This window comes from Sitophilus oryzae, unplaced genomic scaffold, assembly GCF_002938485.1.
Source record: "Sitophilus oryzae breed Bouriz unplaced genomic scaffold, Soryzae_2.0 scaffold_1508_pilon_pilon, whole genome shotgun sequence".
Lineage (NCBI taxonomy): Eukaryota > Metazoa > Arthropoda > Insecta > Coleoptera > Curculionidae > Sitophilus > Sitophilus oryzae.
This window is the reverse complement of record NW_022146179.1, coordinates 882,082-903,271: the sequence shown is the minus strand read 5'-3', so window position 1 is coordinate 903,271 and position 21,190 is coordinate 882,082. Positions and strand designations below refer to the sequence as shown.

General features: G+C 32.7%; 5 protein-coding genes and 1 long non-coding RNA gene across 9 annotated transcripts in view; 4 read left to right on the top strand and 2 right to left on the bottom strand.

Moving 5' to 3' along the window:
* Positions 1 to 1,472: 1,472 nt before the first annotated feature.
* LOC115878358 (electron transfer flavoprotein subunit beta) lies at positions 1,473 to 3,123 on the top strand. The gene is made up of 6 exons (XM_030894829.1): positions 1,473 to 1,909; positions 2,003 to 2,172; positions 2,229 to 2,376; positions 2,442 to 2,522; positions 2,582 to 2,722; positions 2,779 to 3,123. Exons 1-6 carry the CDS (start codon positions 1,859 to 1,861, stop codon positions 2,947 to 2,949), a joined length of 762 nt encoding a protein of 253 aa, XP_030750689.1. The 5' UTR covers positions 1,473 to 1,858; the 3' UTR covers positions 2,950 to 3,123.
* Positions 3,118 to 16,665, bottom strand: LOC115878357 (protein UBASH3A homolog). 3 transcript variants are annotated; one of them, XM_030894826.1, is made up of 12 exons: positions 16,553 to 16,665; positions 16,381 to 16,489; positions 15,870 to 16,306; positions 15,688 to 15,783; positions 15,349 to 15,527; positions 10,711 to 10,865; positions 10,451 to 10,560; positions 9,485 to 9,651; positions 8,922 to 9,081; positions 8,701 to 8,872; positions 4,952 to 5,169; positions 3,118 to 3,659 (listed from the first exon to the last, which is right to left on the bottom strand). In XM_030894826.1, the coding sequence occupies exons 1-12, from the start codon at positions 16,608 to 16,610 to the stop codon at positions 3,406 to 3,408; spliced, it is 2,115 nt and encodes a 704-aa protein (XP_030750686.1). In that variant the 5' UTR covers positions 16,611 to 16,665; the 3' UTR covers positions 3,118 to 3,405. The 3 variants fall into 3 exon arrangements, with proteins under 3 accessions (XP_030750686.1, XP_030750687.1, XP_030750688.1); XM_030894827.1 differs by having other exon boundaries at positions 16,549 to 16,655; XM_030894828.1 differs by lacking the exon at positions 15,688 to 15,783.
* LOC115878359 lies at positions 5,248 to 15,320 on the top strand. Its single transcript, XR_004049507.1, has 3 exons — positions 5,248 to 5,835; positions 7,292 to 7,487; positions 13,773 to 15,320. It is a non-coding gene; the product is annotated as an uncharacterized LOC115878359 (long non-coding RNA).
* Positions 16,666 to 17,992: 1,327 nt separating the features above from the next.
* Positions 17,993 to 21,190, top strand: part of LOC115878352 (DNA-directed RNA polymerases I, II, and III subunit RPABC3) — a 75,798-nt gene continuing 72,600 nt past the window's right edge. The window contains exon 1 of one of the 2 annotated variants that reach the window (XM_030894821.1): positions 17,993 to 18,029. The gene's annotated coding sequence lies outside the window, so the exon portion shown is untranslated. Of the gene's footprint in view, positions 18,030 to 21,120; positions 21,141 to 21,190 lie in introns of those variants that run through there. The other variant, XM_030894822.1, reaches the window with a different exon arrangement.
* LOC115878348 (putative nuclease HARBI1) lies at positions 18,060 to 20,415 on the top strand. Its single transcript, XM_030894815.1, has 3 exons — positions 18,060 to 18,665; positions 18,725 to 18,840; positions 19,487 to 20,415. Exons 1-3 carry the CDS (start codon positions 18,335 to 18,337, stop codon positions 20,294 to 20,296), a joined length of 1,257 nt encoding a protein of 418 aa, XP_030750675.1. The 5' UTR covers positions 18,060 to 18,334; the 3' UTR covers positions 20,297 to 20,415.
* On the bottom strand, positions 18,849 to 21,089 carry LOC115878349. Its single transcript, XM_030894816.1, has 2 exons — positions 20,409 to 21,089; positions 18,849 to 19,412 (listed from the first exon to the last, which is right to left on the bottom strand). Exons 1-2 carry the CDS (start codon positions 20,784 to 20,786, stop codon positions 18,876 to 18,878), a joined length of 915 nt encoding a protein of 304 aa, XP_030750676.1. The 5' UTR covers positions 20,787 to 21,089; the 3' UTR covers positions 18,849 to 18,875.

Sequence of the window (21,190 nt, the reverse complement as noted above, 5' to 3'; positions counted from 1 at the left end):
AATGAGATTATTAGTCATGAAGCTTACAATGTTACTTTGTTTCAATATTACACTTTTATTCTTGTAAAATCTATGATGAAGCTCAAAAGCATTTTGCAATGACCTTAAATTGTGAGCCAGGTTTTATAGCAAAGGTATTTGATGCAATGAAACTTAATCAGGGATTGGTCAATCCCCATGTTTTTTAAAATAAGTAAAAAAAAAAAAAAAAAAAAAAAAAAAAAAAAAAAATATTTTATTTAAAAAATTTTTTTTTTTTTATTTAAAAATCTAATTTTCTTATATAATTAGGTATATATTGTTGTCAATACAGAATTTTGGTATAGACAAATAAGGATCGACAAGCTTCTTTTGTGCACAAATTACATTTATTTTTTGTAGTATTAAGACAAACGATAATGTGTTTTACAAACTTACCAGTAACAGTTTTTTTTTATAATAAAATATTTAGGAATAATTTGGTTGTTTATCAGATATATAATGACTTGAATTTTGACAAATTTGAATTTGTATCAAAATAATTACGAAATAAAATCTGATGTCTATTACAAGACCTGAGTTTTTTTTGTCCGACAAAAAAGGATAGAACTAACTAATAACGCAAGCTGTTGCAAACCACTAATTTATTCAAATAATTATTATATTATAAAAATATTTGTTTTTTTTTTTTTTTTTTTTTTTTATTTTTTTGCAGTATAATGACGAATAAAATGAATAAAATAAAAAAAAACATTATTTTTTCTAGGTTTATAATTAAAAAAAAAAAAAAAAAAAAAAAAAAAAAAAAAAAAAAAAAAATGTTTTTATGAATATACAACTTGAAAAAAATAGTTGTTTAGAAACAATTTTTACCAAATTTCAAAATTTCAAAATTGAAACGCGTATTCAGTACAAGTAAAACATGAAATTAATTTTAAATACTTTATTTAATGGCATTTCGAGTGTTTAACGACGAAAAGGTCATCTGTCCGTAGCGTCTTTTGTCAGAATATGTTTATATTTAGTGATTATATACAAATATTGTACGCAGTTTTGAAAGTGATAATTAAATAACACATATCTAATGTTAACTAACCATAATAAATGATAGAATTTCACTAAATTTAAATTGCCCCCCGTATGGTTGAAAACATCAAATTGATATTTGATTACTTATAGATTACCACCTATATACAAAATGACACGGAGACCTGGAATATGGCGCCCAACTTGATTAGACCTTTCGCGCATGTTGAAGCTCATTCTCTATCCCTTCTATTTCTCTGGTATGAACCCACCTTATCCTAAAAACAGCGTATCGGCGTAACGACGTAACGACCTTGAATCGATTTCCAGTAATTCTATTGGCTGAAATTTTTGACAGATGAATTTGACAGATAAAATTTCTGACAGATGAATGTTTCAGCCAATAGAATTACTGGAAATCTATTCAAGGTCGTTACGCGTTACGCCGATACGCCGTTTTTAGGATAGTGTGGCTGCACCCTGACTGAGTTCAAGGTTATAGTTCAAGGTTGTTGTAGATAATTACCATTACCAATAACAGTGCCAATAATTACTGTTTTATCTTTGTTGAAGATTATTTTTTTTTGTGTTTGGTGGTTTTTGTTTTACTGGGCCATTCTCATAATTGTAGCCGTCGTTTTATCTATGCGTATTACCCTTTACTATTAACGTTTGTTATAATTGTAAAAAAAATATTTAAAATTATAAGTTTTTCACTAGATTTTATGTAACGGGCAAAGTGGGACCAAGACTAAACGGTTTGAGGTGCAAGTTCCAATTTCAAATAAACAGTTCAAAGTTCAGTTTTAAACAGAAATCTTAATTTTATTACCATCCCACTTTTTGAAGTAAAATGGCCAGGGTACTAGTAGGTGTGAAAAGAGTTATTGACTATGCAGTAAAGGTAAATTAGTTGTTTTATTGTGTATTACATGACCTTAATATAAGAAGTTATAGGATACTTGTAAACTTGTAATAATTGCATTTATCGTTTTAGATCAGAGTTAAACCTGATAAAACTGGTGTAGTAACAGATGGGGTAAAGCATTCCATGAACCCATTTGATGAAATAGCCGTAGAAGAGGCAGTACGTCTGAAAGAAAAGAAATTGGCATCTGAGATTATAGCCATAACATGCGGGCCTGCCCAGTCTCAGGAAGCACTCAGGTAATAAAATAGCTATATAGCAAGTTTTTTCCTAAGATTTCCCTAACTAATCATAGGACTGCTCTTGCAATGGGTGTAGACAAAGGGATTCATGTTGAAGTTTCTGGACCTGAATATGAAACCTTGCAACCAATTCATGTGTCAAAAATCCTGGCTAAAATAGCCCAAAATGAGAAGATTGACCTGATCATTTTAGGAAAGCAGGTACAAAGAAATTAATTATTATTAAATAGAATATCTTAAAATCACAGCAATTGCATTCTATTTAGGCAATTGATGATGATAGTAATCAAACAGCCCAAATGACTTCAGGATTTTTAGACTGGTCATTAGCAACATTTGCTTCCAAGGTATATCTGTAGACTAAACATTAATTTGGTAGTATTATAACAGAATTTTGTTTCTATAGATAGAGAAAGGAGAAAAAGATGTTACAGTAACAAGAGACATCGATGGAGGGCATGAAGTTGTTACATTAAAGCTTCCAGCCATTGTTAGTGCCGATTTAAGACTGAATGAACCCAGATATGCTACTTTACCAAATATAATGGTAAATAATTTAAGAATATCAAAAAAATTCTGTGTGTGACCTATGTATTCTTTTAGAAAGCTAAAAAGAAGCCGATACAAAAATTAAGTCCAAAAGATTTGGGAGTTGATACCACACCAAGAATTAAAATAATTAGTGTTGAGGATCCACCTACAAGACAAGCTGGACAAATTGTACCTGATGTGGATACTTTAATAGCAAAATTAAAAGAAAAAGGACACTGTTAATAATATTATATTTTTATTTGGAATGATAAAAAGTAACAATAATTGGTAAAATATATTTAAAACAATCAATTTACACCTTTGAATTATTTTTGTTAATTCTATGTATAGATTTTTTACCTTCACATATATTAAAAGGATTTTAATATGTGTTCAAATAAAAAACTCTTAAGTTAATAAGTGTTTATTTTCTTTCAATATATTTTTCACATATTATGTAAATATAAAAAGAAGCTTTGGTTTTTATAAAATCTGAAATATTTTGAATATTGCTGAAAATATATAAGTTTTGATTATGTAGGACATAAACATCCCAGCTTACATTAAATATTAAGTTATAAACAACAATAATTATAATTTGTACAAATTAACTTAAAACAAGACTGATAATTTGAGAAAATAATGCTTGTACACTTAATCTCTTTAATCCTTGAAAAACAACAAAAACCCATAGTTTTCCTACAGAAGAACCTTCCAATCGAATCTCTGATTAACAGAGTGCGTCAAAGGCAAACAAGGGGGTTCATGAAGCTCCCACTTATCCTCCTTACCCCTTACTAGCGCCATACTACAGTAAGGAATTTTCTGAATCACTTTAGTCATTTCACTGCCTGATCTGGGCTTTTTTCCTATTAATTCTCTTGAACAGGTGTCCAAAGTCGCTGTGTGACCAACCAATAACACATTTCCCCTTGGGTCAGACGATAACGCACCTAAGGAAAAAATATGCACTTAAATCTAATATCTATATTTGTATATCAATTTTTAAAATTCATATTCAAATTTGGCGCATGGACGATAGTTCCTGGACAAGGGTAGACTATGCAGTGTAGAGGTAAGGAGAAATATCTTCGTGCATTAAAAGATGGTCATAAAAAAGCTAAGACTTAAGAATGGCGCTGCTATAACAAATACCTAAAATTTAAAATATGCGCCGAACAATTTTAGAACAGGAAATGATTCAAGAAGAGATAAATATTTGACGTGAAGGCGCGGGTTTCAAAAAAGTATCAATTTTATTTTCATGGCACATGAAATAAATTATCGATTTTTATTCAGTAGCAATATATTGGGCCTCTAACATATACAAACAATTGTTTTATATTCTAAAAAATAAAAACGAAGCTTTTTTTGGGTAATGTTTGGTTATGTTACTTTTATTCTCTTATCTATGGTTACTTTTCATTTTTTAGATTTAATTTAAGATTTAAGTATCATTAGCGCCTCTGTGGTTATTGTGTGAACCCTTAAAGCCCCGTTCTCAGAACTGCGTCGTGTCGACAGCGACACTGATTGACACTTCAAACGACCAATGGGAGCTGTACTAAATTTAAAATTGACAGCTGTTTGAATTTTGTACAAATCTGATTGGTTCTTTTGTCGTGTCGCTGGCGACAGTCGCAGTTCTGAGAACGGGGCTTAAAACCCCGTTCTCAGAACTGCGTCGTGTCGACAGCGACACTGATTGACACTTCAAACGACCAATGGGAGCTGTACTAAATTTAAAATTGACAGCTGTTTGAATTTTGTACAAATCTGATTGGTTCTTTTGTCGTGTCGACAGCGACACTGATTGACACTTCAAACGACCAATGGGAGCTGTACTAAATTTAAAATTGACAGCTGTTTGAATTTTGTACAAATCTGATTGGTTCTTTTGTCGTGTCGCTGGCGACAGTCGCAGTTCTGAGAACGGGGCTTTAATTTTAAATTTAGTAAAGCTCCCATTGGTCGTTTGAAGTGTCAATCAGTGTCGCTGTCGACACGACGCAGTTCTGAGAACGGGGCTTTATTCTTCCCATTTTTGTGACCACTTTTTCAAATAATGTCTCATAGAGATGTTTCTCCTCATCTCTACACTCCATAGGGTAGACGAGTAGCAGTACCACGCATGCAATAAAGAAATAAGATTAACAGACTATTGGTGATATGTTTGGGACAGCTCTTTTAGTTATTTACTTATCCACCTAATTAAAGATATATGAACTAGGCTTTTAACACATACTTCTGGTTACAAAGGCACTTCTGAGATAGAATTGTTCACAATTTTCTCGGCTGTCTTTTATTTCCTGCTCCGATACCATAGCAACGTAATTTTCGTCTATATTATAGCCTGCTTTGGTCAATTCTTCTGGTGTCATCCAATCTGGCACTGTTTCTGGAGGATACCATGCCATCCATTCAAATAACCCTGGTTCAATTTTGATCAGCAGTTCATTCTTTCTTGAAGAAGTAAAAATAACATTATATTGGACTGGAAATAAATTTAAAATAAAAAAATCAATGAACATGTTACCGGTATGGGTGGTAATTCCCTCTAAAGTCTGTCCGAGTCAGTGAAAATTTCAACAGACAACATCCAAATGAGGACGTTAAATCCAATTTATTTTTGAATCACAAATCACAGAACATCCCCCTTTAGAACTTTTTCTTTAATGGCTATAAGCCGGAGTAAAAGGCTAACCGTGCGAACAAACACTAGAGGCACCACTTGTCATGAAAATTGCGAACGTTTAATAGTCTAATTTTGAACAACGGGTAGCGCTTAACTTTTATAATTTTAGTTCAATTTCCATTGTTTCCGAACTGTATTATTAGATTTCGTTGTATTTTGTGAATGTTAAATGATTTCTTAGTATAAAGTTGCTTTATATTAATCTAAATTACATTACATACACATTTAAAATTAAAATATTATGACATATTGATTTGACATATTGCTTAAATTCAATATGTCATATACAATAAGTTGTTAACGTCAGTTGCAGTCTAAAAGGTCATCTTGATAACAAAAAGTTTCAATGCTTTTAGAAGGATATTTGTGAAAAAGAAATGTTCAGTTTGTATTGTAAAACGTGGCGTAAAAAAAAGTGGCAGTTTTATTCTAATGTAAGTAAGTGTTTGTTTATTTTATATTTTACCATTTTTCATACCTACAACAAATATACATAAAATATATTGAAATTTTATAATTCGTTTAATTTAAAAAATGTTAGAAAACAAGCCTGAAATTGACATAATCGTTATGTAATATATACCATGTTTATTACATTTAAATGTAATATATTATACAAATATAATTAATATATTATAAAAAAATGAAAATTTTAAAAATATATTAAAAATACAACTATTAATTGAAATTTTGATTGCGAATAAACACGAGTTGGCGCTTCATTTACTTTTACAGGCAGTCCTCGTATTTACGGCAGGTTAGGTTCTTCAAAATAGCGCCTTAAGTCGAAACGACGTAAGTCGAATCTTATTTTGTCATAAGATGCTATAGAAAATGGAGAAGTTAGGTACTTTTGTGAGATAAAAATACGGTAAAACAAAGAGATGTGCGTTTATATATATTAATATTATTGTATTTTTAAATAATTGAGGTATGAGAAACAGTGTATTGTAATGTAGTTAAACTTATAATAATACAAGAAACAAGAAAAAACGAAAAAAAAAACAAAAATATAAAAAAAGTATTTTTTATGAAAAACAAATTAGGGCGAGTATTTTTACAGTCCCGGCTTTTTCATTATATAATCAAAAAAGTATTTTTAACTATCCATATAATAGTAAATATAATACATATACTAATATGGCAACTACAGAAATACCAGGGTGTAAAGTAGACATATTTAGAAAGTATATATTTATTTTTTGGTTGGAACTTTTATTGTGGGTATCGTCAAAAGTCGTAATAGTTGTTAATTAAGTAATGATCAACACTGTCCCGCTTTTTCGTTATGAGGATCTGTCAACCCTGTTTGTATGTTGCTAAAATTTTATTGTTTATGTCCAAACTTCTTTTAAAATTGGGATCGTTCTTTTCAAAAAATTATGTAACTCGAAACAGTGGGACGTAACTTTGAGGAATAGTGACAAAAATTTGTTCGACGTAACTCGAAAAGACGTAACACGAAACGACGTAAATCGAGGACTGCCTGTATTTATTAACATGACAGATGAAGTTCTAAAGGGGGCATATAATTATAGTGTATGATCGAAAAAAAAAACACCGTCAGCGATGGCTATGAAATGAAGATCGCTGTCATTTTTATGTATTTTACATACAAATTACTATATGGGGAATATCATCGATCTTCATTTCCAAGCCAAAGGGACGCCGTTTTTTTTTCGATCGTACGGCATATATTAACTACTTAGTTTATAAACATATAAAAGGGGCATGTTTTGTGTTTTGAATTAAAAAGACAGACAACTGTCACCAGTGGCGTGCAGTGCTTATCAGATCAGAGTAGGCAAAAAATTGGTATAATAATAAATAAAATTGCATAAGTAATTATTATAATTTTTTTTTCTCTAAATTTTGGTAATTTTTTTTCAGATTTGACATCACTGCGCGCATAGCGACCGATTCTGTTGCAGGTCACTATTATTTTATACTGTATGATCGAAAAAAACCGGTGTCCAGCAGGCTTGGAAATAACCAAGGAAATAACCACATAACGTAGACCCAAGGATCGCCAGGCCAAGGTCTTTAGGAAAGTTGCCACAGAAGTCACCAGACCAAGTAGAATTAGGTAGGTAATCAATATTTTTTTTATACCCCTTATATTTTAATTTCAGCCGAGATTTCAGCCTTACAGAACTCCAGGGACAGACGGCATATATCTAACTGCGGGGGTGCCTAAAATTTCTAGTTTACGCCACTGCATATATCCCATAGTATTACAGATGGGAATTGAGGTATTAATGGCTCATATACCGGGTGCGTCTCAAAAGTGGCTCACCCCTATCTTTTTTATTTTTTCAGTTAAAAAAACCAGATATTAGGATTGATTGACGTATTCAATTGTTTTCGGTCACTTCCTGTTTCACCGGAAATGACTACATAAACTTTTGATTTTTAAATGTCACCCTCGGTATCTCTTTTACTTTATTCGATAGAAAATAACACTCTGAATAGAATGACATATCATATGTCAACTTTTGACATTTTCGCATATGGTTGATTTGAAATTATAACTTGCGGTTCGTAAGTGTGTGGTATCAAATTATTCGTAAAAAATGCTTTTTCCAAATATGCTAATGAGCCACCCTCGTTCCATTTGAAAAAATTGAGATATGATTAAAAATACGATTTGATAATTTTTTATTTTTTTTTTTATTTTCTAACTGGCCAGGACAAGACACTAAAACATTAGATGATTAAATCTATTTTTCCAATGCTCCTTGATTAAGAATTAGTGTTTTTAACATAGCCATGACTCTCTAGATTGAATTTTAAAATACGATTTTTATTAAGCGAGAATATCAAAAGTTGACATATGATATGTCATTCTATTCAGAATGTAATTTTCTATTGAACAAAGTAAAAAAATACCGAGGGTGCCATTTAAAAATCAAAAGTTGTAGTCATTTCCGGTGAAACAGGAAGAGACCAAAAACAATTGAATACGTAAATCAATCCTAATTTGTCATATACTAACATACCAAATCTCGTTTTTTATCTAAAAAAATAAAAAAAAGTTATAGGATTGAGCCACTTTTGAGACGCACCCGGTATATAAAATTCTCAAAGGAAAGATGGCAAAAGGTTAGTCATCTTCTTCCTAAAGTAGCCAAGGTATCAGACTTAACACCAAAGTCATATTCACAGATAAACCTATTCTCATTTTTACTGTTTTACTGAAATCTTTAGAGAGATTCTTGGATAAGTATAATAAGAGACAAAGTGCTAAGGGTTAAACGGTCGAAAAGGGTCGAAAAGGGTGAAAAAAAAAATATTTTTACCTGTGCATTCCTTGTAAGACCGAGTCGCACGTCTGAACACATCTAAAAGATGGCGAACAATAAACATGATCAATGGTAATATTCTGATCTTTGAGTGTCTCCCCCACTAATCTAGCTTGAAACATTCCCATGTTTGTTAGAGGAGAATCTTTGGCATAAGCTTTTTGACCACCTGTAAGTATTTATTTTAGTAAAATGTTACATTATACATACATAAATACCTTTTCGTTCTGGTAATAATTTGGGCATATTTAAGTCTTTTCTAACATAATTGCCCGTCTCATCAAAACAATAAGGTACCCAACTGCCAAAAGTGAAATCTATACGCTCACCATGTCTCATAATAAAGACATTACGATATGTCGGTTCCCCTACAACATCCTGAAAAAATAGTAATATAACTACATAATATAATTCAATTCACGATACACGTAAACATTTGTATAGATCGTTCAGTTTTTCGATCCGGTCGCAGCACCATTTTTAAATAAAGTCTGGGCTATAATTGTTATTAATAACAACAGCTTAACAAATCTCTAATATTTACTAGCACGCGTCTCTTGAAGATAACTAAAAAAAATAAACTCGATGCTTAAATGCAAATATCGTTTGAACAGGCAGCTAGACGCAGCGTTTAAAAATATTATGTGTCGCATCGGCCATCTGTATCGGCTTGCAGCGCAGATGACGCACATGCGCGGACTTGACTAAAATGCGTCCTATTATCGGACATACGTGTTTATGTGTATCGTGATTAAATTATATTATAAAAATTGAGACTAACTTCTGCCATTATGTGTCTTTGAATGTCAATGAGATTCTCATAAAAATTCTCCTTGATTGATCCCAATTCCATCTCAATCTCTTGTACTATAGGCGGTGAAGGTGCTGAAACCTCTTCATTATTTAATACTGACGGCTCAATACTAGAATTTGATGCAGAAGATGCACCTAAAATATACAATTTCATTATAACCTGTTTTTCAAAGACCAAAGAGCATTTTTTTCTTGTAGAATTAGAAAAATATTGAGCTCTAAACATATATTTGATATCAATTAAACTTAGTTACGTAAATGAGGGCGCGATTTTTAAATTCATTGTCCCCAACCATGGATATACTCGGCGCCGCGCCGCCGCCGGGCTGACTTGTTGGAATTTAAATTTCCTGCTGGGGATTCAGGTGGTAGCTCTGCTGTAAAAATTGTTAAGTTGCCACACTTATTTATTTATTCCCTGACATTGTCATTCGTTTTGACACTTTAGTTTTGTATTATGAGTTTTTGGTTTAAATAAAGTGTTGTGATATTTTAAGCTTAAAAATGTTTACTAGCAGACCTTGCAGTCGAACATTTTGTTTTTAGAACCTCTTTTAGTGCGTACAAGATAGCTTAATAGCCGTAAAAAACTGATCGCAACTTTATTAGAATATTTTAAACGGGAAAGCAATAGTAATGGCCCTTTATGTCCCTATGTGCTGTTAAGGAGGTCAGTTTTGTCGATGTAAATAATAATTGTTTATATATTTATAATTAATTTAATTTTGTTTTCTAAAATATTTTGACTAAAAGAAAATATGTAAAAGAGGGTAACGCTGTGCCAGTCAAGCTTAATCACGTGACTAAAATTTTATTTGATATATGAACTAAACAATTATATAATACATACATCTGCACGTTAAAGAAATATTTTACCAAGGAAAAAATATCCAACAGAAAGTTCAAAAGTACTGTAAAATAATTTTGATTTTACCTGATGATTTAAGCTCAACTTGCTTTGGATTTGCAGTAGGTGTCACACTGTTTATTGACACTTTCTTGTGTAAGGTCCAGGCATCAGACTCTGCGGTCCTCTCTGTATAACTGTATTAAACATACATTTTTTTGAAATCTAAATAACTTTACTATAAAGTCTCTAAAGTGTTTACAACAACAATAGAGAACAGAATATATACAAAAAGTGTCTTTTTACAGACTACAAATGCAGTACCTATGTAACGTCGTCGTACCTACCTTTCTGGTAATAAACCTGATAGGCCTGTTAACCAAGATGTCCCTTCCACCCAACAATCAGGGGAATTTGCCAAGGCCTCACTGCTTAAATATAAGTAATCACCTGTTCTCAGCTCAAGTTCATCACATTCTGTGGGAGTGTACGGATGAATAACCTAAAATTCACAGAAAAGATCACGATACACATAGACATGTTTATGTGTATCATGGAAAAGATATATCATATTCTTTAATGAGTATCACCTTAAGGTCTTAAAAAGTAGAATAAACTATGGTGTATACAGAGCTGCAAGCTTACAGAAAACTTAATTATTTTTTTGATTTAAATAATTTTAATGACTTATGTCATTTGATTTTAAGTTATTTTTTCGAAAGCTGACATAGGACTTTTCAAATTTAGTCAAATTTAAGTCATTTTTAATTTGATTGGTGATTTAAATCTTTATTCCGAAATAAAAAAGAATTAAGTCATTAAAAAACGGCTTAAATTTTTTAAAAGATTTATTTCTTTTTTTATAAACGACTTCGAATTTTATATATTTTTAAGATACATTGAACAGCAACATTTCTTTTTAAAGTGTTAGGCGGTAGCCAGTGGATAAAAAAACAATCATACAATCAATACCACCAGCAAATAAAAAGCTAGTTTTTCAGAACGGTTTTGATTATTTGTCGTGTTAAGCCCCGTTCTCAGAACTGCGACTGTCGCCAGCGACACGACAAAAGAACCAATGAGATTTGTACAAAATTCAAACAGCTGTCAATTTTAAATTTAGTACAGCTCCCATTGGTCGTTTGAAGTGTCAATCAGTGTCGCTGTCGACACGACGCAGTTTGACATTTCAAACAACCAATGGGAGCCATTGTTTAAAATTTAACCAACCATAATTTAAAATTGACAGCTCCCATTGGTTGTTTGAAATGTCAAACTGTGTCGCCCCAGACACGGCGTCGTTCTGAGAACGGGGCTATACACCATATCTTTACACGCGTCCGTAGTGAGCCTCTTGTCTTTCGAATGAATCAAGGGAATCTTGTTATGTAGCCCGAAAAACGAACGAAAGAAATTGATCTCGAATATAGTATATTGATGAGTACCTTAAAATCGTCCAGCACTTAATTTATGTCAACGACATATTATTACATATCATATATTAATGGACATGTATTCGATGACATACCTAGATAGATGGATAGATAGATATTCATTTATTTGTTCCAATTAACAAAAGTTACAAGAGCTCGCAGGCATGGAACATTGTAAAAATAGCAAAAAAACAAAACTTAAGACTTAATATAAAACACACATAAATACACTTAAATAAGGAAAAAAACTAGAATAACACTCGACAACAAAAAAATATAAAATGTATGTTTCGAAAATCATTGTTCAGTTTAAATAATAGTCCAAAGTTCTAACCATACTATATATATATATATATATATATATATATATATATATATATATATATATATATATATATATATAGTATATACTATACTACAGTAGTAGCAACTAACTCAAAAGTCCCACTACATTACAATTACTACAAACACAAACATGCTCACTAAAAAGTGAGATATGCGAATCGAAAAAAATCGGCCAAACTATAGTATGCCTTTTTGATTAAATAATCTTTTAGTACAGTTCTTATCTTTCCATGAGACATGGCCTGCAACTCTTCGGGAAACTATTAAATATTTTTATAATCGAATACTCAGCATTCTTTTGTATATAAGTAAAATTGCATTTCCCAGGTATAAGATTATATCTATTTCTGGTATCAGAACTTTGGACTATTATTTAAACTGAACAATGATTTTCGAAACATACATTTTATATTTTTTTGTTGTCGAGTGTTATTCTAGTTTTTTTCCTTATTTAAGTGTATTTATGTGTGTTTTATATTAAGTCTTAAGTTTTGTTTTTTTGCTATTTTTACAATGTTCCATGCCTGCGAGCTCTTATATCAATAAAAATTCAACAAATTTGCAAGTAGCCAATAAAATGAGTGGGCGGAGCCATTTGCGGTGACGTACTCGTTAAGTCGACGTATAAAATAAATTGCTGTTTATTTAAATATTTTTTGTCCGCATTCCTTTCATAGACACAGAACCAGCAGACGTACTATACTACAAAATCTGTTAAATTTTATAAAAAAAAAACATATTTTTGTGTTTGAAGTTATTTTGAAAATTATTAACAATAAATTAATAATATAGATAATAAGGGAGCCAAGATCAGCCAATCGGTAGGTAATAAAAGAAAATTGTTCCCCTTTATTGTATTGTTCCCCTTTACTGTTTAATCTATATCTAAATGATATTGTGTCGAGTGTTAGTAATTCCTCCTGCTTGTTGTTTGCCGACGATATGAAAATTTATGGGGCTGTTTCTAATGTTAATGATTGCCAACTTTTACAGAGAGATTTAGATAGAATGGGTGACTGGTGTAAGGTGAACGGCCTTTCCCTAAACGCTAGTAAATGTTCAGTTATAAGTTTTTCCAAAAAAAGATCACCAGGGATTCTCTTTGATTATGATTTGAATCATGTTCATTTGACACGGGTGGATTTTGTCAAGGACTTGGGTATAATCTTTGATTGTTCTCTTCCTTTTAATGAACACATTAATATAATTGCAAATAAAGCTTTAAAAACACTGGGTTTTGTATTGAGAAACTGTAAAGACTTGTTGGTATAGGCTTTGCAGATAGTATATTGTTCATTGGTGAGATCAATTTTAGAATATGCATCTGTTATATGGAATCCTCAATACGATGTATCTAAGAAATCAATAGAAAGGGTTCAAAAGAAGTTTGTAAGGTATTACGCTTTCAGACACAATCAAGAATATAGTTACATTATCAACTTAGACCAATTAAACTTAGAGACTCTGGACAAAAGGAGATTAATCTATATCTTTCTTTTTTTTATAAGATTGTTAATGGCGTATATGACTGTCCTGAGATACTTAGACAAATTTATTTCAAAGTTCCATTTAGGCCATTGAGAATTAATGATTTGTTCTTTATTCCTTTGCATGGCACTAATTATGGAAAGCACTCTCCAATTCCAAAGGCACTTAATTCTCTGAACAAGTTTCATGATGCTGACATTTTTAAAGACTCTTACTGGGCATTTAGGAGGAAGATTAGAAATGGGAGTGGTGATTGATGGGTGTGTTAATTCTTCTTTTTACTGTACCGTTCTTCTCTTATAAGTGTTTATTGTTTTTTTTTTGTATTATTTTTTAATGTTTTTAAGTATCCTTATACGATGTGAAAGAAAAAGAAAAGACATTTTTTTTCTTTTTTTTTAATATTGTTTTGTAAATTTTGTAATGTAATGGGGTTTCCTGTAAATAAATAAATAAATAAATATAGAGATAAAAAAATTATATTAACATTACAAAATAGGTACTTAAATTGAATTTACGCTGTCTTGACTTGACGGTAATTATTTTGATTTATTATCGATTTATACTGATCAGACTTAAGATTTAAATTGTTTAAACTTTATGTTGAATTGGACTAAGATTTAAATCGTTTTGATTTTTGAAATGACTTAAGACTTAAGATTTAAGTGCTGCTGCTGCCCCTTGGGGACTTGTTGCAGGTCTGGGTGTATAAAAGAAGCACAAAAATATTTGTCTGTATTTAGTTTGTTTCTGAACTTAGATTTTGTTCTTTGTTTATTTTTTGGGAGGTGAAATGCGGGTTCAACTTTAGTAGATGAACGAGACAAAATATTTTCTAAAAATATCATCTTTGGAAATGCCATAAGGAATAATAAGAATTTTTGCGAATGTTTCCGTAATTCTGCGACCAGACAGAACGATGACCTATAATTTCTAAACAAAATTTTAGGTTATAGGTACGGTTTACGACGCGATAGTCGCTTAATTTTTAGTCCAAATGTGTCAGATTTTTAAAAGTGCTTCTATTGTAAAGGCTAAAGACGCAGTTGAACATATTGTTAGACTTTTGTTTAAATCGGTAGATCTGTAGCTTACAGACGAAATCAGTAGACCTGGCAACTCTGTGATGGATTGACGCGCTAGAGCGACGCGGAGGCGCGGAAAGATAAATAATATTAATGGTGATAAAGGGCAGATGAATGGAAGGCGGCGCTGAGGCGGTGCTATTTCCAAAATTTGTCTTATTGGAGTTTGTCTAACTCGACAGTCATAGTGGAAGAGGAAACGGGGAAGTTGTGGTCCCTCTCTGTGTAAGCTACTAACTTTTTATAGGCGTTTCATTCCAATGCATGTAATTAATTGCTATGCCTAGATCTTACAATACCGGACCTGTAGAAGTATCTCTTCAAGCCTCAAGCAGCTATGTTAAGAAAAATATGTGCCACGGGACTGTTTGGAAATATGGTAACAATTTGGTCTCGGGTGTTATTTTAAGTCCTTGTATTCTTTAGTCATTAGTTGTAAGTATGGGGTTCTGGTTGCTTAAAATGTAAACTTTGGTTAAGTGGAAGAATGGCCATGCTTAAACTTCGCCCCGCCACATCCTCTTATGTAGATATATTGTATTAATGTATATTTTATTTATATATCAATGTATGCACTTTACAGTACAGACGTTTATAATTATTAATCTAAAAAATTAATTCAAAGGACCATTACCTTGTATACTTGCTTGCCAGTAATTCTAGGGTCTCTTGAATACAACCTCAGCTCCCAGTTGCACGAAACATTAGAATCTAACTCCTCTACAAGAGCCTTTAGCTGTTGATATTGTGAATTAGGAAACTGATAGGCCAGTGTAAGATGTAGTGATTTTACATGAGGCTCCAAATTGATAGCTAAAAAAAAACAAGAAAATTATTCTTCATGAAAAAATATTAAGGGCAGTCATATAAAACCATAAAAAGCAATGTAAAAACATGGATAATTAAAAGATGCAAAGAATAAGAAAGCAGTAAAAACAAAAGCAGCACTGTGTGGGTTTGAATTAAGTCTTACATCTGCTGCCCCTTGGGATACAGCGAGCCGTAGTGGTCGTACACCAGGGAAAACAAGCAGTCAGAGCATCAAACTGCTCATAAGTGTCACTAATAACTGTAAATAAGAATATGACTGGTCACTTAAACATATTCTTCATCCCTCTCACCCAAAAAGAGCATTATAACTATCCAAATACTCACTAGCATTTGATACTTCCTTAACATACTGCATAGCAATTCTCTTTAAGTAATCTGCATGCTCCTCAGCTACAAAAAAGCCCATAAAGTTTGGCGACATGTAACTTTCTAGTTTAAGAGATTCATTTAGTACAGCTCCCTGTCGTTCCATGACTGTCTTAAGACTCAGCGCAAGATGGAGAGCGTCCTCGTCAGGGGCTTTAAAAAATGAGACTAAGGTAATGTGAGGTGTGAAATTGTGGGCTCCATTCCATCCACACAAATTAAATGACTTTAACCAAAACGACTGTAATTGGTTGAGGAACGTCCCCGTTGGACAAACGTAAAGGATGTATTCTCTAGGTGAATTATCATCTAGAAGTGGATCATTTACGTGAGCTAAAAGCCAGTCCGAGGCCAGCTGTACTCCTCTGTGGCCCGTAGCAGCTAAGGCTTTTTCTCTAAAAATATGTTAAGAGCTAGCACACATCCAAGACTGTGTTAGTTAAAAAATACTACACAATGTCGCACTTACGCTCTGTGTTTAGGAAAACCCATTTGCAATAATATTTGAAATGGAGTAAGATTCTGTTTCGAGATTTTTGTTGGAGTTGGATTTCTTCTTGGTGGTAATGATGCCATGGCTAATTAGTAATATGTCGATGTGGAATTTAAAAGAGTTTAAGTTTTATTTACAAAATACCTACAGCATGTCCATTTTGGAATTGTGACTTTTTTAAATTGACAAACATAAAATCTGAGCATCAAAACAACAATTTTAGGTCCTGACAGTTCTGACACATTTGTCAAACATCTATCATCTGTCAGTGACAGTGTTCCCAACCTTCCCAACTCGCTACTATGGCTCGCTACCAAAGATAATACAAAGATTTAAACTCAGGTAGGGAATGAGTAGGGAGTAAAAATAATAAATAGTGAAATACACATGATGCGTATACGCAAAAGTGCGAACGATGTCAAGAATAGATACTCGGGTATACCGATACTCGGCCATTAATTATTTGACAAAGGACCGCGGTTTGGTTTCCACGTAAAGAAAATAAGCCCTGCAAATTAATATGCGCGTTTGGGGAATAACGCTGAGTATCAGCATTTTGCTCCATTTTTGCTCAGCGGCTGGCCGTTTTTGTGTGTAAAAATTGCTAAAAATAGACGGTTTAGGGAAATCGCTTACTCAGCCACAGACTAAAGCCGGAGTCTCATGCATCCGAAATCCGATGACACGACGATCCGACGGTGCTCCTATTGGTCGAAATATTTTGACAACAATTTTTATCCGATAATTTTAACTAATCATCCGACGTCGTATACAGTTAAATTTTGTTTAACTTTTGTACGATATCGTGTGTTTTTTAACCTCACTTTTTTTGAAAACATTTGTTTTTAAAAACAAGTTTAGTGGGAAGTGGGCAATTTCGGGATATTTGGCGAGGAAGTTATTTTTATAAGTGTTTCTCCAATAAAACATGACATGAATCTCTATTCAGCGCAGCAGAAAAATGTTAAAACTGTCAAATTTCGGAACGAACTTTCGGATGTATGTGACAGGCTTTTTTTATTTCACACGATAAGTTCAAATTTCGGATGTCATACCATCGGATTTCGGATGCATGAGACTCCGGCTATAGCCGCTGACCTTCCCTGAACCAGGGTTCGGAAAACTACATGTTACTTTTAAAAACTACATAAACTACATTACATGTAGTTAATGTAGTATGTAACCTATGTATGTAACTTTCAAATATCAAAGGTGTGAGTTGAGGTTATAATAAGTTGAAGCTTTAGAAAATACAATGTATTTAAGAAAACAGAAGAAATATGGCTTTTAAATATAATATTCACACATCATATTATTGAGAGAGAGAGACCCCTCATACAAAGCAACATTATTCATAATATCAATACATAGTTTATTAACTTAGTTTTCATGTAGTTAATGATCGGGAAAAGACGTAGTTTTTTGAAGAAAAACTACACGTAGTTAATCAGGTAAATTACGTCTTAATTAACTACTTGAACCGAACCCTGCCCTGAACGCGCACGACGCGCACAATAGCCGGCCGGATAGTCCTGGAATAATCTAACATCCTTTCTAACATCTAACCCTCTAACCAAACTATATACTACGTTCTACTACCACTACTCCACTACTCAACCTTAAAGGTAGGTGTCCACCAAAGACATCTAAATAAATATTTAGATGTCTTTGGTGTCCACAATGAAGTTAAAATGTCATGAAATTTTTATTTCATGAAACATTTGTTTCGTGGTGTGTTTTCACATGGAGGTAAAAATTTCATCACTCGCGATTGTTTGAAATTTTTGGTTCATGAGACACGACGTAAAGTGAAACTGCTATTTCCACAGTGATTTAGTTTTTGTGCATGATACAGTTTATAATAATAGAAGTGATGGCCACAAGTTGGAGAAGACGAAAATTTATGTTGTGAGGTGTTTTTATTTCAACAATGCCAACAAAAAAAGATAGAAGAAAGGCAGCAGCTTGTTATTATTACCTTGCTGTTAAGTCTCGTTGTACAGAAAAGAAAAGGTCTCATAGATATTGGGTGAGAGATTGGATTAAAAGAAGAGAGAACATGAATATAATGGAAATATTATTAAAAGAACTAGAACAGGAAGATGAGGTATGTTACAAGAACTTTCTTCGAATGTCTGCCGCTGATTTTCGTTATTTGCTGGACAAAATAAAATTTGTAATAGAGAAACAAAACACACATATGCGAAATTCAATTCCAGCAGCTGAGCGGCTAGCCATTACTCTTCGATTTTTGGCTACCGGTAAGTACTATGTACATTAAAACATTAATTTTCAGTTTCAAGAATCAGACATTTTTTAGGAGACAGCTACCATTCCTTAATGTATTTGTTTCGCATACCTGTATGTACTATTTCGCGAATTATACCAGAAGTGTGTTCTGCTATTTACAATGTTTTAAAAGAAGAATATCTACAAGTAAGTGCATAAGACATTTTTATTAAAGTATTATTCTACATTTTGAAGTAAGTAGGCGATAAGCTTTCGTAATATTGTTGAAGCTCGTTATCAGATCTTGCAAGTTCTGGCTCAACATGAATAATTTGGTTCTGCGATTGGGACTCATAAATAATGTTTTCTTTGTTCATGTTCTGCTCTAATGACGTATTTGTATTTGTCTGTAATCTAAGGTCGTAATCATCGTTCATTTTTAAGACAATTCGCTGTATTTCTCGCTTGGCCCTTGACTCCAGGTCTGCAGCTTTTGAACTCATACTTCGCAGTTCGTCTGCCACATAATCCCCAAATATTTCAAAAGAGTCGGCTGAGTGTGACATAACGCCAAGGCAGCGGTCAAGTACAGCTTGTTGCTCTTGCTCTCTCTTTTTCTTTAATGTTTGTTTTTTGGATGAACTTGGTGTTTCATCACCGGACATTGACAGCGATGTATTTTCTGATATGTTTGAAGCTGAAGCGTTGTCTAGATCTGCATCAGCTATAAGGGAGTGTCGACTTTCTGAATTTTCGGTTACAGCTTCGGGTTCATTAATCTAAAAACAAAAATAGTCATAAAATAATAATACTCTTAATATTAGCTAATGTTAATATTAATTTATTTTTCTAGGTTCCAAGCTCTGAGCAAGAGTGGCTACAAATTGCACGACAGTTTGAAGAAAAATGGAATTTCCCACAGTGCATAGGTGCACTGGACGGCAAACACGTCGCCATTAAAGCACCTAAACACAGTGGAAGTCTCTTTTATAATTACAAAGGCACGCATAGCATTGTTCTGATGGCACTGGCTGACGCAAATTACAAATTTTTATACATAAACGTAGGAAGTATGGGCCGAATTTCCGATGGAGGAGTTTTTAACACGTGCTCTTTGGCAACAAAACTTGAAAATAATAGTTTAAATATTCCAAAACCTAGACCACTCCCAGGACGGAATAAGGCCATTCCCTTTGTTATTGTAGCAGATGATGCTTTTGCCATGAAACCATATATTATGAAACCTTACGCGTTTAGAAACTTGCATGGTGGACAAAGAGTGTTTAATTACAGACTGTCTCGTGCTAGACGAATAATTGAAAATTGTTTTGGAATTGCTTCAGCTAGGTTTCGTGTTTTACGAAAGCCAATTGAATTAGAACCAGAAAAAGTCTCCATTATAGTGTCGGCAATATGCGTTTTACATAATTTTTTAATGACCCGTTCTCAGAACCTTTACGCCCCTAATGGCACATTTGATATTGAAAATCACGAAAATGGGACTATACAACCAGGTGAATGGCGACAAGAAACTAAAGCCTTACTGCCACTGCAACTGAATCGAAATCTTCGAGGAAATCTTTATACCAAGGAAGTACAAAAAGAATTAACGAAATATTTTCAAGAGGAAGGTGAAGTTCCGTGGCAATATGAATATATATAGACTTCAATGTTTTTTATTGACAGAAAATAATATAAAAGATCACCCGGTACATTAGTATGACTTTCTCTATTATTTGAAACACTTTATACATAATAAATAAAAACATACTTACCAATGAATCAATTGCGTTTTCATTCATACCATTTGTTGGTAAGTCTATGAATTTTAATGCCTGATAAAACTCCCATTTCACAACAAAATTATCGCCTGCAGCTTGGCCGCTTTTTGTTTTTTTCCATTTTCTAGTTATGCTTTGAAATTGACATCGAAGGCTATGAATTTTATCGTTAACCTCTTGAGCAGATATTCCCATAACTTCTGAAATAGTATCAATGGAGTTTTTTCGAGCATTTCGGTTTTTATACTGCTCCAATGAGCAATCCCATAAATTCGAGTGGGATTCGTATAATTCAATTAATTTGAATGTCATTTGTCGAGACCAGTTAACACTACACGCTTTTCTTTTTTTCTCATTTACAACTTCACCCATTTTTCACAATAAAATAATAAAAATAATAATCAGACCCGAAAAATTGTAAATACACCGCCGCGCCAACCAAATTTTATTTCAAGTACATCACCATAACTCACGTGCAGCAAGTGACACAAATATTTCAAATGAAACACGACGCATATCATGTATACACGTTGAAACTTGTTCATGAAACAAATATATCATGAAATATTGTGTCATGAGAGTTTTAACAATATTTCATGCATTTCAAGTGTGTTTCCATTGTGAAACCTGAAATTTTTGACTCATGACACAAAAATTTCGTGATAAATTTTCATCGTGGATACCTACCTTAATCTTTTAAAAGAAGAAGAAATCAATATGAACTAAGTATGGAAAATTAGTGACGTCAGAAAAACGTCAATTGCGTCTTGCCCTTG